Genomic DNA, 18,859 nt, shown 5'->3' with positions numbered 1-18,859 from the left:
GTGTGTGTGTGTGTGTGTGTGTGTGTGTGTGTGTGTGTGTGTGTGTGTGTGTGTGTGTGTGTGCGCATGCGCACATATGTGTTTGTAGTAGCAGGCCGGGCCAATGTGTGTGTGAGGCAGTGTCTCTGTGTGTGTATGTATCCGTGAGTGTGTGTGTGTGTGTCTCAGGTCTGGGCAGTGTGTCTGCCAATCCATCCAGACAAAGAGTTACGGAGAGACAGAGAGAGGGATAATGGCAGATTGGTAATCCTGTGAAAGGCTCACAAACCCCTTTGTCTACTACCAAACACATTCTACAGTCCTCTCCTCTAATACCAAACACATTCTACAGTCCTCTCCTCTAATACCAAACACATTCTAGAGTCCTCTAATACCAAACACATTCTAGAGTCCTCTCCTCTAATACCAAACACATTCTTCGCCCGCTTTGAGGATAACACAGTGCCACTGACACAGCCCGCACCCACGGATTGTGGGCTTTTGTTCTCCATGATCGACAAGAGTAAGACATTTAAGCGTGCTAACCCTCGCAAGGCTGCCGGCCCAGACGCAGGAGGCTGGTGGTACCTACACACCGCAGGAGGCTGGTGGTACCTACACACCGCAGGAGGCTGGTGGTACCTACACATCGCAGGCGACTGGTGGTACCTACACACCGCAGGAGACTGGTGGTACCAACACACCACAGGAGACTGGTGGTACCTACACACCGCAGGAGACTGGTGGTACCTACACACTGCAGGAGGCTGGTGGTACCTACACACCACAGGAGGCTGGTGGTACCTACACACCGCAGGAGGCTGGTGGTACCTACACACTACATGAGACTGGTGGTACCTATACACCGCAGGAGACTGGTGGTACCTACACACCGCAGGAGGCTGGTGGTACCTACACACTACATGAGACTGGTGGTACCTACCCACTACATGAGACTGGTGGTACCTACACACCGCAGGAGGCTGGTGGTACCTACACACCGCAGGAGGCTGGTGGTACCTACACACTGCAGGAGGCTGGTGGTACCTACACACTGCAGAAGACTGGTGGTACTCAGAGCTATTAAATGGTACATCATACAGATGTACCATTTAATCATACATCATACAGATGTACCATGAGAGCACACTGGACACTCTGGCTGAGGAGGAGGGTTGATCTGAGAGCACACTGGACACTCTGGTTGAGGAGTAGGGTTGATCAGAGAACACACTGGACACTCTGGTTGAGGAGTAGGGTTGATCTGAGAGCACACTGGACACTCTGGTTGAGAAGTAGGGTTGATCTGAGAACACACTGGACACTCTGGTTGAGGAGTATGGTTGATTAGAGAGCACACTGGACACTCTGGCTGAGGAGTAGGGTTGATCTGAGAGCACACTGGACACTCTGGTTGAGGAGTAGGGTTGATCTGAGAACACACTGGACACTCTGGTTGAGGAGTAGGGTTGATCAGAGAACACACTGGACACTCTGGTTGAGGAGTAGGGTTGATCTGAGAACACACTGGACACTCTGGTTGAGGAGTAGGGTTGATCAGAGAGCACACTGGACACTCTGGTTGAGGAGTAGGGTTGATCTGAGCCGTCTGACCTAGGAACAGCAGTCAAGCACCCAAGCTAACTGGCTAATGTTGGGTAGCTTGCTAGCTACTTCCAGACACAAATGAGAGAACAGCTCACTGACAATTTTACTCACTCTAGCAGAGCTGGTTCGGCTGTTTGTATGTTATCCACAGCGTTGGTGACTGCAACTGTGCTGCTGGCAACAATTTAATTACGCTTTTTTGCAGACGTTTACTGACACCGGCCATATTGTTGAGCTTTCATAAATTCGTCAGTTATTCTGCGCTCTGGCACACTCAGACGAGAACGCTCTGAAATCAGAGTAGATAGACCGAGCAAATTTACCAGCTACGTCTATCAACAGTTGTCATAGTGACATCATGAACATTCTATTGAAATGGTTACTTGCATAGTGGAGTCTTTTGTTTAGACATGTAGCTACAGTAGCTAGCTAGCTAAACAATGAACCATACTCCCAACTCATAACGTTACTACCCTGCATGAATCTGAAGGTAGCTAACCAACCAGGTTCAATGTTAGCTAGCTAACATTAGGCTATAACTAGCAAATGTCTGTGAAATACAAATAATATTACTTCACAGATCATACACGTCATGTTAGCTAGCGAGCCAGACAGCTAACGTTAGCTTGCTAGCTAACAGTACACTTTAACTTGAAATGAAAAAGACTTTCTGACAAAATTAGAAACGTGCAATATCTGAAAATGTAGCTAGCTAGAGTCTCTTACCCGTAAACATGGATGGAAGCTTCTCCCTCTCTGACACAGATGCCGTGGTTGTCCTTAGTTTGAAGATGTAATCCGGAGACAGGTGTTTTATACACAACAGCCTTCTGTGTGGTCTCTTTTTGACTCCGTCTGCATATTTGCAATCAAACGGCAGAATTCTCTTCATCTCCTTAGCTATCAGACTCTAATTCCACTGATTTCAAAACTCGGTCCTCCAGGAAGTGGAGAGCAACACTGATGCAGTTCTACGTGATATCTTTAAAAAAAATCTGCGTTAGAAAGGATTACCTACACATACTGACCAGTTCATGTTATAGACAGAAGCGTGCTACTTTGCAGACCAATCCGAACTCATCTCTAGGCATGTCCAGCCCACTCATTATCTCAGCCAATCATGGCTAGCGGGAAGGTAGCTGACTTTTTCTGTGGCTAATTTTATTCATGTTTACAGATGGCATACAAGTCTGTTATTAAGGCACATGAAAGTTCCAGAAGGTATTTCTGCCAAAAAAACACATTTTGATAATACCATTTTTAAAAAAAGGTTTACGTTCAAATGCTTCTCCTGTGATGTAGTGATGCGCAACAGACGCCTAGTTTCCTGAATCGAGTCACAATTTACTATAATTTACTACTGGCTACTTTCACCCCGAAGTTTCTGCTTATAATTTCCGACATAGAGTTTGACGTCCAGACCGCCAGGCTTCCCTGGCACATGGTGGGTCGACCATGTGCCAGGGAAACTTCCCATAAGGCCTCCCCAGTGGCCTTATGGGTCATCGTCTCCAGGACGACACTATACAGCTTCTCTTCTGTCATAAAGTAGTGCTCACCAGAATAATGTCTTACATTGATAGAATAAATGCATTACTTATCTAGTTAACACCGGTAAAGTTGTCTGTTTCGTTTAGGGACCGGGTAAAAAAATAAAATAACGCAATAACTCAAAAACAGTGGGAAAGATTGATCCTGTTCAAAATGTCCAAATATCGACCGGTTTTAAGGAAATGTTTAAAAAAAAACCCGGAGAAAACGGTAAAAAAAAAAACTTTTCTGATAAGACTTCAGTCGGTCTTAGATGCATATTTTCTGTGGTTGAAGTATTGTCTGCTAACAGAGTCAACGGTAACACGTTACACACCCAAATACATGATATGATGAAAGAAAAGAGATATTTCTCCACGCTCCACAAAATTAACATTTGTTGTAATAGTTTCGTAATTCTGCAGGAGTTAATATTGTATTACACTATGTGAGAGGTTATAAGCCTACAGTCCGTGTCCAGATTTGAGTTACTACTTCCTTTTAACCCGTATACTTAAATTATGAATATTCTGTTTATTATTATTTATTATTTATTATTTATTCATGGCACAGGGGATACTATAGGTACGTTGTAACAGCTTATCTAGAATAAGACGTTAAGCAGGAAATGAGCTACTATCCAGAATACTGTGCACACGTGGTCAATGATCAAACGGACAAAAAAAATGACAACCGTAACAGGCAAAAAATTAAGGTATTTCCGTTTCCATTGTGTTGATGTGTTTCAGACGGTGCTGTTTCATACTGTGGTCATTCTGACAGCACTTTGAAAAGGTTATTTTGGGGGGGGTTTTACGTGAGGATTTTGTGCTTTTGCTTTCTGTGATAATTGAAACCAAAGCTGCAACAGTACTGGAGGGTGATATGTGTGTAAGAATGAAAAGGGTTTGGCTGAGGACAGTGTGTGTGTGTGTGTGTGTGTGTGTGTGTGTGTGTGTGTGTGTGTGTGTGTGTGTGTGTGTGTGTGTGTGTGTGTGTGTGTGTGTGTGTGTGTGTGTGTGTGTGTGTGTGTGTGTGTGTGTGTGTGTGTGTGTGTGTGTATATGGGAGGGAAGCTGTGATGTGGAGGGTTGTGTGAGTATTACCATACAGTGCGTTCAGAAAGTATTCAGACCCCTTGACTTTTTCCACATTTTGTTACGTTACAGCCTTATTCTGACATTGATTTAAAAATAAACGTTTCCTCATCAATCTACACACAATACCCAATAATGACATCACAATACCCAATAATGACATCACAATACCCAATAATGACATCACAATACCCAATAATGACATCACAATACCCAATAATGACATCACAATACCCAATAATGACGAAGCAAAAACTGGTTTTTATACATTTTTGCAAATGTATTACAAATAAAAAGCTGAAATGTCACATTTACATAAGTATTCAGACCCTTTACTCAGTACTTTGTTGAAGCACCTTTGGCAGCGATTACATCATTGAGTCTTCTTGGGTATGACGTTACAAGCCTGGCACACCTGTACTTGGGGAGTTTCTCCCATTCTTCTCTGAAGATCCTCTCAAGCTCTGTCAGGTTTGATGGGTAGCATCGCCGCACAGCTATTTTCAGGTCTCCCTAGAGATGTTCAATCGGTTTCAAGTCCAGGCTCTGGCTGGGCCACTCAAGGACATTCAGAGACTTGTCACAAAGCCACTCCTGCGTTGTCTTGGCTGTGTGCTTAGTGTCGTTGTCCTGTTGGAAGGTGAACCTTCGCCCCAGTCTGAGGTGCTGTCTTTGCTCCGTTCATCTTTCCCTCGATCCTGACTAGTCTCCCAGTCCCCAACGCTGAATAACATCCCCACAGCATGATGCTGCCACCACCATGCTTCACCGTAGGGATGGTGCCAGGTTTCCTCCAGAAGTGACGCTTAGCATTCAAGACCAAGAGTTCAATCTTGGTTTCATCAGACCAACGAATCTTGTTTCTCATGGTCTGAGAGTCTTTATGTGCCTTTTGGAAAACTCCAAGTGAGCTGTTGTACTTTTTACTGAGGAGTGGCTTCCGTCTGGCCACTCTACCATAAAGGCCTGATTGGTGGAGTGCTGCAGAGATGGTTGTCCTTCTGGAAGTTTCTCCCATCTTCATAGATTTAATATTGCCGATAGATTGTAGCTTCCATCAATGTAATTGTCTGCATCACTTCCAATCCCCCATATATTTTTTTTCGCAATTATATACAGTATATACATACACATACATACAAACACACAGAAATATGTACATATACACATACATAAATTATATTTTTCTTTAATACTTTCTACCCCTCCCCTAATTGGAGTAAACTACGTTTTACGGACACGGTAGGTTTTACATTAGTTACCTTGTTGTTATTTGTTGTTAGTATTCGTAATCTTCAGCTCCATTTAACCTCCATTCAACCCCTTAACACTGTCCATATTGGATTTCTATTGGCCAGATATTTTTCAACTGTTTCACAAAAGTTCTAAACCTTTCTATTCCCATAATAAACATTGTTTTTGCTAAAAGTATTATTATATTATTGATTTATTGACTAATTATTTTCAGATCACCCAGTAGTGCTGTCTGGTTAGCTCCAGGTAAATGTTGCAGTTCTTCAGCCATTCCTGGACCTGTGACCAAAAAACAAGCTACATATGGACAGTACCGAAATAAATGATCTAATGATTCTGTCTCTTCACTGCAAAATCTGCAGATCTGGGAAGGTATATCTTGTTGGTTCCAAACTTCTTCCATTTAAGAATGATGGAGGCCACTGTGTTCTTGGGGACCTTCAATGCTGCAGAAACGTTTTGGTACCATTCCTCAGATCTGTGCCTCTACAAAATCCTGTCTCAGAGCTCTACGGACAATTCCTTCGACCTCATGGCTTGGTTTTTGCTTTGACATGCATTGTCAACTGTGGGAACTTATATAGACAGGTGTGTGCCTTTCCAAATCATGTCCAATCAATTGAATTTACCACAGGTGGACTCCAATCAAGTTGTAGAAACATCTCAAGGATGATCAATGGAAACAGGATGCACCTGAGCTCAATTTCAAATCTCATAGCAAAGGGTCTGAATATTTAAATAAGGTATTTCTGTTTTTAAAATTTTAATACATTTGCAAACATTTGTTTTCCCTTTGTCATTATCGGGGTATTGTGTGTAGATTGCTGAGGACATGTTTTTATTTAATACATTTCAGAATAAGGCTGTAACGTAACAAAATGTGGAAAAAGTCAAGGGGTCTGAATAGTTTCCCAAGGCTCTGCACATATGTGTTTGTAGTAGCAGGCCGGGCCAATGTGTGTGTGAGGCAGTGTCTCTGTGTGTGTATGTATCCGTGAGTGTGTGTGTGTGTGTCTCAGGTCTGGGCAGTGTGTCTGCCAATCCATCCAGACAAAGAGTTACGGAGAGACAGAGAGAGGGATAATGGCAGATTGGTAATCCTGTGAAAGGCTCACGAACCCCTTTGTCTACTACCAAACACATTCTACAGTCCTCTCCTCTAATACCAAACACATTCTAGAGTCCTCTAATACCAAACACATTCTAGAGTCCTCTCCTCTAATACCAAACACATTCTAGAGTTCTCTCCTCTAATACCAAACACATTCTAGAGTCCTCTCCTCTAATACCAAACACATTCTAGAGTCCTCTCCTCTAATACCAAACACATTCTAGAGTCCTCTCCTCTAATACCAAACACATTCTAGAGTCCTCTCCTCTAATACCAAACACATTCTAGAGTCCTCTCCTCTAATACCAAACACATTATACAGTCCTCTCCTCTAATACCAAACACATTCTAGAGTCCTCTCCTCTAATACCAAACACATTCTAGAGTCCTCTCCTCTAATACCAAACACATTCTAGAGTCCTCTCCTCTAATACCAAACACATTCTAGAGTCCTCTCCTCTAATAGCAAACACATTCTAGAGTCCTCTCCTCTAATACCAAACACATTCTAGAGTCCTCTCCTCTAATACCAAACACATTCTAGAGTCCTCTCCTCTAATACCAAACACATTCTAGAGTCCTCTCCTCTAATACCAAACACATTCTAGAGTCCTCTCCTCTAATACCAAACACATTCTAGAGTCCTCTCCTCTAATACCAAACACATTCTAGAGTCCTCTCCTCTAATACCAAACACATTCTAGAGTCCTCTCCTCTAATACCAAACACATTCTAGAGTCCTCTCCTCTAATACCAAACACATTCTACAGTCCTCTCCTCTAATACCAAACACATTCTACAGTCCTCTCCTCTAATCAATCAATCAAGTTTATTTTATATAGCCCTTCGTACATCAGCTAATATCTCGAAGAGCTGTACAGAAACCCAGCCTAAAACCCCAAACAGCAAGCAATGCAGGTGTAGAAGCACGGTGGCTAGGAAAAACTCCCTAGAAAGGCCAAAACCTAGGACGAAACCTAGAGAGGAACCAGGCTATGAGGGGTGTCCAGTCCTCTTCTGGCTGTGCCGGGTGGAGATTATAACAGAACATGGCCAAGATGTTCAAAATGTTCATAAATGACAAGCATGGTCAAATAATAATCAGGAATAAATGTCAGTTGGCTTTTCATAGCCGATAATTAAGAGTTGAAAACAGCAGGTCTGGGACAGGTAGGGGTTCCATAACCGCAGGCAGAACAGTTGAAACTGGGACAGCAGCAAGGCCAGGTGGACTGGGGACAGCAAGGAGTCATCATGCCCGGTAGTCCTGACGCATGGTCCTAGGGCTCAGTTCCTCCGAGAGAGAGAAAGAAAGAGAGAAGGAGAGAATTAGAGAGAGCCAAGATGTTCAAAATGTTCATAAATGACAAGCATGGTCAAATAATAATAAGGAATAAATGTCAGTTGGCTTTTCATAGCCGATAATTAAGAGTTGAAAACAGCAGGTCTGGGACAGGTAGGGGTTCCATAACCGCAGGCAGAACAGTTTAATACCTAATACTAATACCTAATACCTAATACTCTAATACCAAACACATTCTACAGTCCTCTCCTCTAATACCAAACACATTCTACAGTCCTCTCCTCTAATACCAAACACATTCTAGAGTCCTCTCCTCTAATACCAAACACATTCTAGAGTCCTCTCCTCTAATACCAAACACATTCTAGAGTCCTCTCCTCTAATACCAAACACATTCTAGAGTCCTCTCCTCTAATACCAAACACATTCTAGAGTCCTCTCCTCTAATAGCAAACACATTCTAGAGTCCTCTCCTCTAATAGCAAACACATTCTAGAGTCCTCTCCTCTAATACCAAACACATTCTACAGTCCTCTCCTCTAATACCAAACACATTCTAGAGTCCTCTCCTCTAATACCAAACACATTCTAGAGTCTTCTCCTCTAATACCAAACACATTCTAGAGTCCTCTCCTCTAATACCAAACACATTCTACAGTCCTCTCCTCTAATACCAAACACATTCTACAGTCCTCTCCTCTAATACCAAACACATTCTAGAGTCCTCTCCTCTAATACCAAACACATTCTACAGTCCTCTCCTCTAATACCAAACACATTCTATAGTCCTCTCCTCTAATACCAAACACATTCTAGAGTCCTCTCCTCTAATACCAAACACATTCTAGAGTCCTCTCCTCTAATACCAAACACATTCTAGAGTCCTCTCCTCTAATACCAAACACATTCTAGAGTCCTCTCTTCTAATACCAAACACATTCTAGAGTCCTCTCCTCTAATACCAAACACATTCTAGAGTCCTCTCCTCTAATACCAAACACATTCTAGAGTCCTCTCCTCTAATACCAAACACATTCTAGAGTCCTCTCTTCTAATACCAAACACATTCTAGAGTCCTCTCCTCTAATACCAAACACATTCTAGAGTCCTCTCCTCTAATACCAAACACATTCTAGAGTCCTCTCCTCTAATACCAAACACATTCTAGAGTCCTCTCCTCTAATAGTAAACACATTCTACAGTCCTCTCCTCTAATACCAAACACATTCTAGAGTCCTCTCCTCTAATACCAAACACATTCTAGAGTCCTCTCCTCTAATACCAAACACATTCTAGAGTCCTCTCCTCTACTACCAAACACATTCTACAGTCCTCTCCTCTAATACCAAACACATTCTAGAGTCCTCTCCTCTAATACCAAACACATTCTAGAGTCCTCTCCTCTAATACCAAACACATTCTAGAGTCCTCTCCTCTAATACCAAACACATTCTACAGTCCTCTCCTCTAATACCAAACACATTCTACAGTCCTCTCCTCTAATACCAAACACATTCTAGAGTCCTCTCCTCTAATACCAAACACATTCTAGAGTCCTCTCCTCTAATACCAAACACATTCTAGAGTCCTCTAATACCAAACACATTCTACAGTCCTCTCCTCTAATACCAAACACATTCTAGAGTCCTCTCCTCTAAAACCAAACACATTCTAGAGTCCTCTCCTCTAATACCAAACACATTCTAGAGTCCTCTCCTCTAATACCAAACACATTCTAGAGTCCTCTCCTCTAATACCAAACACATTCTACAGTCCTCTCCTCTAATACCAAACACATTCTAGAGTCCTCTCCTCTAATACCAAACACATTCTAGAGTCCTCTCCTCTAATACCAAACACATTCTAGAGTCCTCTCCTCTAATACCAAACACATTCTAGAGTCCTCTCCTCTAATACCAAACACATTCTAGAGTCCTCTCCTCTAATACCAAACACATTCTAGAGTCCTCTCCTCTAATACCAAACACATTCTACAGTCCTCTCCTCTAATACCAAACACATTCTAGAGTTCTCTCCTCTAATACCAAACACATTCTAGAGTCCTCTCCTCTAATACCAAACACATTCTAGAGTCCTCTCCTCTAATACCAAACACATTCTACAGTCCTCTCCTCTAATACCAAACACATTCTAGAGTCCTCTCCTCTAATGCCAAACACATTCTAGAGTCCTCTCCTCTAATACCAAACACATTCTAGAGTCCTCTCCTCTAATACCAAACACATTCTACAGTCCTCTCCTCTAATACCAAACACATTCTAGAGTCCTCTCCTCTAATACCAAACACATTCTAGAGTCCTCTCCTCTAATACCAAACACATTCTAGAGTCCTCTCCTCTACTACCAAACACATTCTACAGTCCTCTCCTCTAATACCAAACACATTCTAGAGTCCTCTCCTCTAATACCAAACACATTCTAGAGTCCTCTCCTCTAATACCAAACACATTCTAGAGTCCTCTCCTCTAATACCAAACACATTCTAGAGTCCTCTCCTCTAATACCAAACACATTCTAGAGTCCTCTCCTCTAATACCAAACACATTCTAGAGTCCTCTCCTCTAATACCAAACACATTCTAGAGTCCTCTAATACCAAACACATTCTACAGTCCATAGACTGGTCCTTTTGAGCCGGATTTGATCAATTGGAACAGAAAGACAAAACTGACATTTCACTTTTTACATTTGAGTAATTTACTTTTTTCATCGTACTTTTTGTAAAATCAGTATGTTTGTGTTATTCATGCCTGCCTGGTGGAAATGATGTCCGATTTGAATTCACAGATATAACGTTTTTTTTCTGTCTCTTCTTTCTCCAGGAACAAGTGGAATATGTGTTTCTGATTATCTTCACCATTGAGACCTTTCTGAAGATTTTGGCGTATGGCTTAGTGATGCACCCCAGCTCCTACATTCGCAACGGATGGAACTTGTTGGACTTTGTCATTGTTATCGTCGGGTAAAACAGAATGGTCCTTTTACCTGCTCCAACTCTTATTGTTAGAATCGTCCACTACCTCTTAAGGTTGTCCCCCCCCCACGTTCTATCTCTCCTCAATGTCTCCTCCATCTCTCCTCTCCATCTCTCCTCAATGTCTCCTCCATCTCTCCTCTCCATCTCTCTTCTGTGTCCTTAACTGTACCTTGTTTATTTATTAACTTAATCTCTCCTTCATCCCTCCATCTCTGCTCCTCTCCTCCATCCCTCCATCTCTGCTCCTCTCCTCCATCCCTCCATCTCTGCTCCTCTCCTCCATCCCTCCATCTCTGCTCCTCTCCTCCATCCCTCCATCTCTCCTCCTCTCCTCCTCTCCTCCAACCCTCCATCGCTGCTCCTCTCCTCCATCCCTCCATCTCTGCTCCTCTCCTCCAACCCCCCATACTTCCTCCATCTCTTCCCTTTTGCTCTCTCTCCTGCTTATGGATAATCTGGATCTAGAATGATCTGGCAGTCTCTGGCACACAAACTCCTCTCTCCTCCTCCCTCTCTTTCTCTTTCTCTCCTCTCTTTCTCTCCCTCACTCCCCTTCTCTTTATCTCAATTTCCCTCTCCCCCTCCCTTTCCCTCTCCCCCTCCCTTCCCATCTCCCCCTCCCTTTCCCTCTCTCTCACTGCCTCTCTTTCTCCATCCCCTGTCCCTGTTTGTCTCTTAATCTGACCCAGACTCCCTTGGCTTTCCTCTCCTCTCTCTCTCTCTCTCTGTCTCTCTGTCTCTCTCTCTCTCTCTCTCTCTCTCTCTCTCCCTCTCTCTCTCTCTCTCCCTCTCTCTCGCTCTTTCACTATCTCTTCTCCTCCCCCCCTCTCTCTCTCTCTCTCTCTCTCTCTCTCGCTTTCTCTCTCTCTCGCTCTCTCACGATCTCTTCTCCTTCCTCTCTCTCTCTCTTTCTCTCTCTCTCGCTCTCTCACTATCTCTCTTCTCCTCCCTCTCACTCTCTCTCTCTTTGTCTATCAGTGGGTTTAAAGCTCCTTAGTGGATACACGTTGATGGGAATCAGTCTGCAATTGCAAAAACACTATAGAGCACAACAACAAAGCAATAACAAATAAATATACCATTGTAAAATACGGCCCTATAAAGCAGGCTATCCTGATCTCAGTCTGGGGTAGACAACTCCTCCATTGTTGACAAGTCATTGATGTGTGTCATGTCAAGGTGTCGGCAAAAGCACAAGCTGACTTGACCATCAGGCTATGCTTGACTGCCAGGCTATACTTGAATACCAGGCTATACTGGACTACCAGGCTATACTTGACTACCAGGCTATACTTGACTACCAGGCTATACTTGACTACCAGGCTATACTGGACTACCAGGCTATACTTGACTACCAGGCTATACTTGACTACCAGGCTATACTTGTGCACCACATTATTGGGCTGTAATGTATCCTAGGTAATGGGGATGATTATGTGTTATTCAGTAGGCCATCTAACTCAGCTGATGATGGTGATGATGATGATGATGATGTATTATACTGTAGGCCGTCTAACTCGGCCGACGATGTGTGTTCCAGGCTGTTCAGTGTCGTCCTGGAGACGATGACCCATAAGGCCACTGGGGAGGCCGCGTCGACCCACCACGTGCCAGGGAAACCCGGAGGTCTGGATGTCAAAGCTCTCCGTGCCTTCAGAGTACTGAGGCCCCTACGGCTGGTCTCAGGAGTACCTAGTGAGTAGAGGGGGGGGGGGGGGGGGGGGGGGGGGGGGGTTGTGTGTTTGTGAGGGCGGTCGTGCATCTACGTGTCTGTATATGTGCATGTGCTGTAGGTGTAAACCATTTCCAACGACCAGATCATTTCAGGAGAAGCGTGTTTTCCAGTGTTTGTGATTCCGTCACGTTGTGTACGGAGCAGAAGCAGAAGCAGAACTGTTCTGTGTTAAAAATCTAATCAAATCAAGTTTATTTTATATAGCCCTTCGTACATCAGCTAATATCTCGAAGTGCTGTACAGAAACCCAGCCTAAAACCCCAAACAACAAGCAATGCAGGTGTAGAAGCACGGTGGCTGGGAAAAACTCCCTAGAAAGGCCAGAACCTAGGAAGAAACCTAGAGAGGAACCAGGCTATGAGGGGTGGCCAGTCCTCTTCTGGCTGTGCCGGGTGGAGATTATAACAGAACATGGCCAAGATGTTCAAAATGTTCATAAATGACCAGCATGGTCAAATAATAATCAGGAGTAAATGACAGTTGGCACGGTTGTGTCGCTGTAATCTTTCACGGACAGATCTACGTAAACTGGTATTGTAGAATCTGTCAGGAACGGAATGGGATACATGGTCTAAGGAGCAGAAATCACAGTTTCGCAGGTCCTCGCTAAAGGGGACGGGGGTGTTAAGGGGACGGGAGGTCTTAAGGGGACGGGAACATTCGGTACGTAACTTTTAAAGAGAGGGATGTGGAGCTTCTCGGTCAAGCATTTCTTGATCTCTTCACAGGTATGAATCTACAACGTAATCAAGCAGCTGACCAAAGACTTTAAATTCTCGTGTTTGTGTTTGTGTTTGTGTTTGTGTTTGTGTTTGTGTTTGTGTACACCAACCAAGAAGATCATCTTTAGGAATAGTGTCTGTGATTCAGCACATTGTGGCAGCAACGCCAGCACAGGCCTGTACACTTCTGTGTAGTTGTCTGGAGCTGAAGGGACTATATAGTTCTGTGTAGTTGTCTGGAGCTGAAGGGACTATATAGTTCTGTGTAGTTGTATGGAGCTGAAGGGACTATATAGTTCTGTGTAGTTGTATGGAGCTGAAGGGACTATATACTTCTGTGTAGTTGTCTGGAGCTGAAGGGACTATATAGTTCTGTGTAGTTGTCTGGAGCTGAAGGGACTATATAGTTCTGTGTAGTTGTCTGGAGCTGAAGGGACTATATAGTTCTGTGTAGTTGTCTGGAGCTGAAGGGACTATATAGTTCTGTGTAGTTGTCTGGAGCTGAAGGGACTATATAGTTCTGTGTAGTTGTATGGAGCTGAAGGGAAGACTATATACTTCTGTGTAGTTGTCTGGAGCTGAAGGGACTATATAGTTCTGTGTAGTTGTCTGGAGCTGAAGGGACTATATAGTTCTGTATAGTTGTATGGAGCTGAAGGGACTATATACTTCTGTGTAGTTGTCTGGAGCTGAAGGGACTATATAGTTCTGTATAGTTGTATGGAGCTGAAGGGACTATATACTTCTGTATAGTTGTATGGAGCTGAAGGGACTATATAGTTCTGTGTAGTTGTCTGGAGCTGAAGGGACTATATAGTTCTGTATAGTTGTATGGAGCTGAAGGGACTATATAGTTCTGTGTAGTTGTCTGGAGCTGAAGGGAAGACTATATAGTTCTGTATAGTTGTCTGGAGCTGAAGGGACTATATAGTTCTGTGTAGTTGTCTGGAGCTGAAGGGACTATATAGTTCTGTGTAGTTGTATGGAGCTGAAGGGACTATATACTTCTGTGTAGTTGTCTGGAGCTGAAGGGACTATATAGTTCTGTGTAGTTGTCTGGAGCTGAAGGGACTATATAGTTCTGTGTAGTTGTCTGGAGCTGAAGGGACTATATAGTTCTGTGTAGTTGTCTGGAGCTGAAGGGACTATATAGTTCTGTGTAGTTGTATGGAGCTGAAGGGAAGACTATATACTTCTGTGTAGTTGTCTGGAGCTGAAGGGACTATATAGTTCTGTATAGTTGTATGGAGCTGAAGGGACTATATACTTCTGTATAGTTGTATGGAGCTGAAGGGACTATATAGTTCTGTGTAGTTGTCTGGAGCTGAAGGGACTATATAGTTCTGTATAGTTGTATGGAGCTGAAGGGACTATATAGTTCTGTGTAGTTGTCTGGAGCTGAAGGGAAGACTATATAGTTCTGTATAGTTGTCTGGAGCTGAAGGGACTATATAGTTCTGTATAGTTGTATGGAGCTGAAGGGACTATATAGTTCTGTGTAGTTGTCTGGAGCTGAAGGGAAGACTATATAGTTCTGTATAGTTGTCTGGAGCTGAAGGGACTATATAGTTCTGTATAGTTGTATGGAGCTGAAGGGACTATATAGTTCTGTGTAGTTGTCTGGAGCTGAAGGGACTATATAGTTCTGTATAGTTGTATGGAGCTGAAGGGACTATATAGTTCTGTATAGTTGTATGGAGCTGAAGGGACTATATACTTCTGTGTAGTTGTCTGGAGCTGAAGGGACTATATAGTTCTGTATAGTTGTATGGAGCTGAAGGGACTATATAGTTCTGTGTAGTTGTCTGGAGCTGAAGGGAAGACTATATAGTTATGTGTAGTTGTCTGGAGCTGAAGGGACTATATAGTTCTGTGTAGTTGTCTGGAGCTGAAGGGACTATATAGTTCTGTGTAGTTGTATGGAGCTGAAGGGACTATATAGTTCTGTGTAGTTGTCTGGAGCTGAAGGGACTATATAGTTCTGTGTAGTTGTATGGAGCTGAAGGGACTATATACTTCTGTGTAGTTGTATGGAGCTGAAGGGACTGTATAGTTCTGTGTAGTTGTCTGGAGCTGAAGGGACTATATAGTTCTGTATAGTTGTATGGAGCTGAAGGGACTATATAGTTCTGTATAGTTGTATGGAGCTGAAGGGACTATATACTTCTGTGTAGTTGTCTGGAGCTGAAGGGACTATATAGTTCTGTATAGTTGTATGGAGCTGAAGGGACTATATAGTTCTGTGTAGTTGTCTGGAGCTGAAGGGAAGACTATATAGTTATGTGTAGTTGTCTGGAGCTGAAGGGACTATATAGTTCTGTGTAGTTGTCTGGAGCTGAAGGGACTATATAGTTCTGTGTAGTTGTATGGAGCTGAAGGGACTATATAGTTCTGTATAGTTGTATGGAGCTGAAGGGACTATATAGTTCTGTATAGTTGTCTGGAGCTGAAGGGACTATATAGTTCTGTGTAGTTGTCTGGAGCTGAAGGGACTATATAGTTCTGTATAGTTGTATGGAGCTGAAGGGACTATATAGTTCTGTATAGTTGTATGGAGCTGAAGGGACTATATACTTCTGTGTAGTTGTCTGGAGCTGAAGGGACTATATAGTTCTGTATAGTTGTATGGAGCTGAAGGGACTATATACTTCTGTGTAGTTGTCTGGAGCTGAAGGGACTATATAGTTCTGTATAGTTGTATGGAGCTGAAGGGACTATATAGTTCTGTGTAGTTGTCTGGAGCTGAAGGGAAGACTATATAGTTATGTGTAGTTGTCTGGAGCTGAAGGGACTATATAGTTCTGTGTAGTTGTCTGGAGCTGAAGGGACTATATAGTTCTGTGTAGTTGTCTGGAGCTGAAGGGACTATATAGTTCTGTATAGTTGTCTGGAGCTGAAGGGACTATATAGTTCTGTGTAGTTGTCTGGAGCTGAAGGGACTATATAGTTCTGTGTAGTTGTATGGAGCTGAAGGGACTATATAGTTCTGTGTAGTTGTCTGGAGCTGAAGGGACTGTATAGTTCTGTGTAGTTGTATGGAGCTGAAGGGACTATATAGTTCTGTATAGTTGTCTGGAGCTGAAGGGACTGTATAGTTCTGTATAGTTGTCTGGAGCTGAAGGGACTATATACTTCTGTGTAGTTGTCTGGAGCTGAAGGGACTATATAGTTCTGTGTAGTTGTATGGAGCTGAAGGGACTATATAGTTCTGTATAGTTGTCTGGAGCTGAAGGGACTATATAGTTCTGTGTAGTTGTCTGGAGCTGAAGGGACTATATAGTTCTGTGTAGTTGTCTGGAGCTGAAGGGACTATATAGTTCTGTGTAGTTGTCTGGAGCTGAAGGGACTGTATAGTTCTGTGTAGTTGTCTGGAGCTGAAGGGACTATATAGTTCTGTATAGTTGTCTGGAGCTGAAGGGACTATATAGTTCTGTATAGTTGTATGGAGCTGAAGGGACTATATAGTTCTGTATAGTTGTATGGAGCTGAAGGGACTATATAGTTCTGTATAGTTGTCTGGAGCTGAAGGGAAGACTGTATAGTTTTGTGTAGTTGTATGGAGCTGAAGGGAAGACTGTATAGTTCTGTGTAGTGTGGTTGGATCTGGTCTTTATTCTGTACTGTAGTTGTGTTGCGTGGTTGGTTCTGTTCTCCATGGTTGACTGCTAACTAAAGCCCCCAGAGACTTGGCTGTTGTTCGTTCCCACACAAGAACTTGACTCATGTTGCACTCCTAAGGCCATGCCATGCTATATAAACATTAAGAGGGACCAGGCTCTACGACACTCACACATGGACACGCACGCACACGCTATCACACACACACAGGAGGTGATGACAGATACACGTAGAGAGGACCAGACGGTGATGACAGATACACGTAGAGAGGACCAGACGGTGATGACAGATACATGTAGAGAGGACCAGACGGTGATGACAGATACACGTAGAGAGGACCAGACGGTGATGACAGATACACGTAGAGAGGACCAGACGGTGATGACAGATACATGTAGAGAGGACCAGACGGTGATGACAGATACACGTAGAGAGGACCAGACGGTGATGACAGATACACGTAGAGAGGACCAGACGGTGATGACAGATACACGTAGAGAGGACCAGACGGTGATGACAGATACACGTAGAGAGGACCAGACGGTGATGACAGATACACGTAGAGAGGACCAGATGGTGATGACAGATACACGTAGAGAGGACCAGACGGTGATGACAGATACACGTAGAGAGGACCAGACGGTGATGACAGATACACGTAGAGAGGACCAGACGGTGATGACAGATACACGTAGAGAGGACCAGACGGTGATGACAGATACATGTAGAGAGGACCAGACGGTGATGACAGATACACGTAGAGAGGACCAGACGGTGATGACAGATACACGTAGAGAGGACCAGACGGTGATGACAGATACACATAGAGAGGACCAGACGGTGATGACAGATACACGTAGAGAGGACCAGACGGTGATGACAGATACACGTAGAGAGGACCAGACGGTGATGACAGATACACGTAGAGAGGACCAGACGGTGATGACAGATACACGTAGAGAGGACCAGACGGTGATGACAGATACATGTAGAGAGGACCAGACGGTGATGACAGATACACGTAGAGAGGACCAGACGGTGATGACAGATACATGTAGAGAGGACCAGACGGTGATGACAGATACACGTAGAGAGGACCAGACGGTGATGACAGATACACGTAGAGAGGGCCAGACGGTGATGACAGATACACGTAGAGAGGACCAGACGGTGATGACAGATACACGTAGAGAGGACCAGGAGATGATGGCAGATACACGTAGAGAGGACCAGGAGGTGATGACAGACACACGTAGAGAGGACCAGGCGGTGAAGACAGACCAGACACATGTAGAAAGGACCAGGTGGTGATGACAGACCAGACACATGTAGAGAGGACCAGGAGGTGATGACAGACACACAAAGAGAGGACCAGGCTGTGAAGACAGACCAGACACATGTAGAAAGGACCAGGTGGTGATGACAGACCAGACACATGTAGAGAGGACCAGGAGGTGATGACCGGCACATGTAGAGAGGACCAGGAGGTGATGACCGGCACATGTAGAGAGGACCAGGAGGTGATGCCAGACACACGTAGAGAGGACCAAGAGGTGATGACAGACACATGTAGAGAGGACCAGGTGGTGATGACAGACACATGTAGAGAGGACCAGGAGGTGATGCCAGACACACGTAGAGAGGACCAAGAGGTGATGACAGACACATGTAGAGAGGGCCAGGAGGTGATGCCAGACACACGTAGAGAGGACCAAGAGGTGATGACAGACACACGTAGAGAGGACCAGGAGGTGATGACAGACACACGCAGAGAGGGCCAGGAGGTGATGACAGACCAGAAACATGTAGAGAGGACCAGGTGGTGATGACAGACCAGACACATGTAGAGATGACCAGGAGGTGATGACAGACAATACACATGTAGAGAGGAACAGGAGGTGATGAC

The 18,859-nt window shown here is 43.9% G+C and overlaps 1 protein-coding gene across 1 annotated transcript in view; it reads left to right on the top strand.

The window, feature by feature from the left end:
* Positions 1 to 232: 232 nt before the first annotated feature.
* The window catches only part of LOC120035599 (voltage-dependent L-type calcium channel subunit alpha-1D-like), a gene marked incomplete at its 3' end in the record, with an annotated part of 46,939 nt that continues 28,312 nt past the window's right edge, over positions 233 to 18,859 (top strand). The window contains exons 1-4 of the mRNA XM_038982194.1: positions 233 to 243; positions 535 to 1,015; positions 10,724 to 10,863; positions 12,386 to 12,573. Coding sequence (XP_038838122.1) covers positions 233 to 243; positions 535 to 1,015; positions 10,724 to 10,863; positions 12,386 to 12,573 — 820 coding nt within the window. The remainder of the gene's footprint in view (positions 244 to 534; positions 1,016 to 10,723; positions 10,864 to 12,385; positions 12,574 to 18,859) is intronic.

Source organism: Salvelinus namaycush, unplaced genomic scaffold, assembly GCF_016432855.1.
Source record: "Salvelinus namaycush isolate Seneca unplaced genomic scaffold, SaNama_1.0 Scaffold1063, whole genome shotgun sequence".
NCBI classification, from domain to species: Eukaryota; Metazoa; Chordata; class Actinopteri; order Salmoniformes; family Salmonidae; genus Salvelinus; species Salvelinus namaycush.
This window is presented reverse-complemented; position numbering and strand designations above follow the sequence as displayed.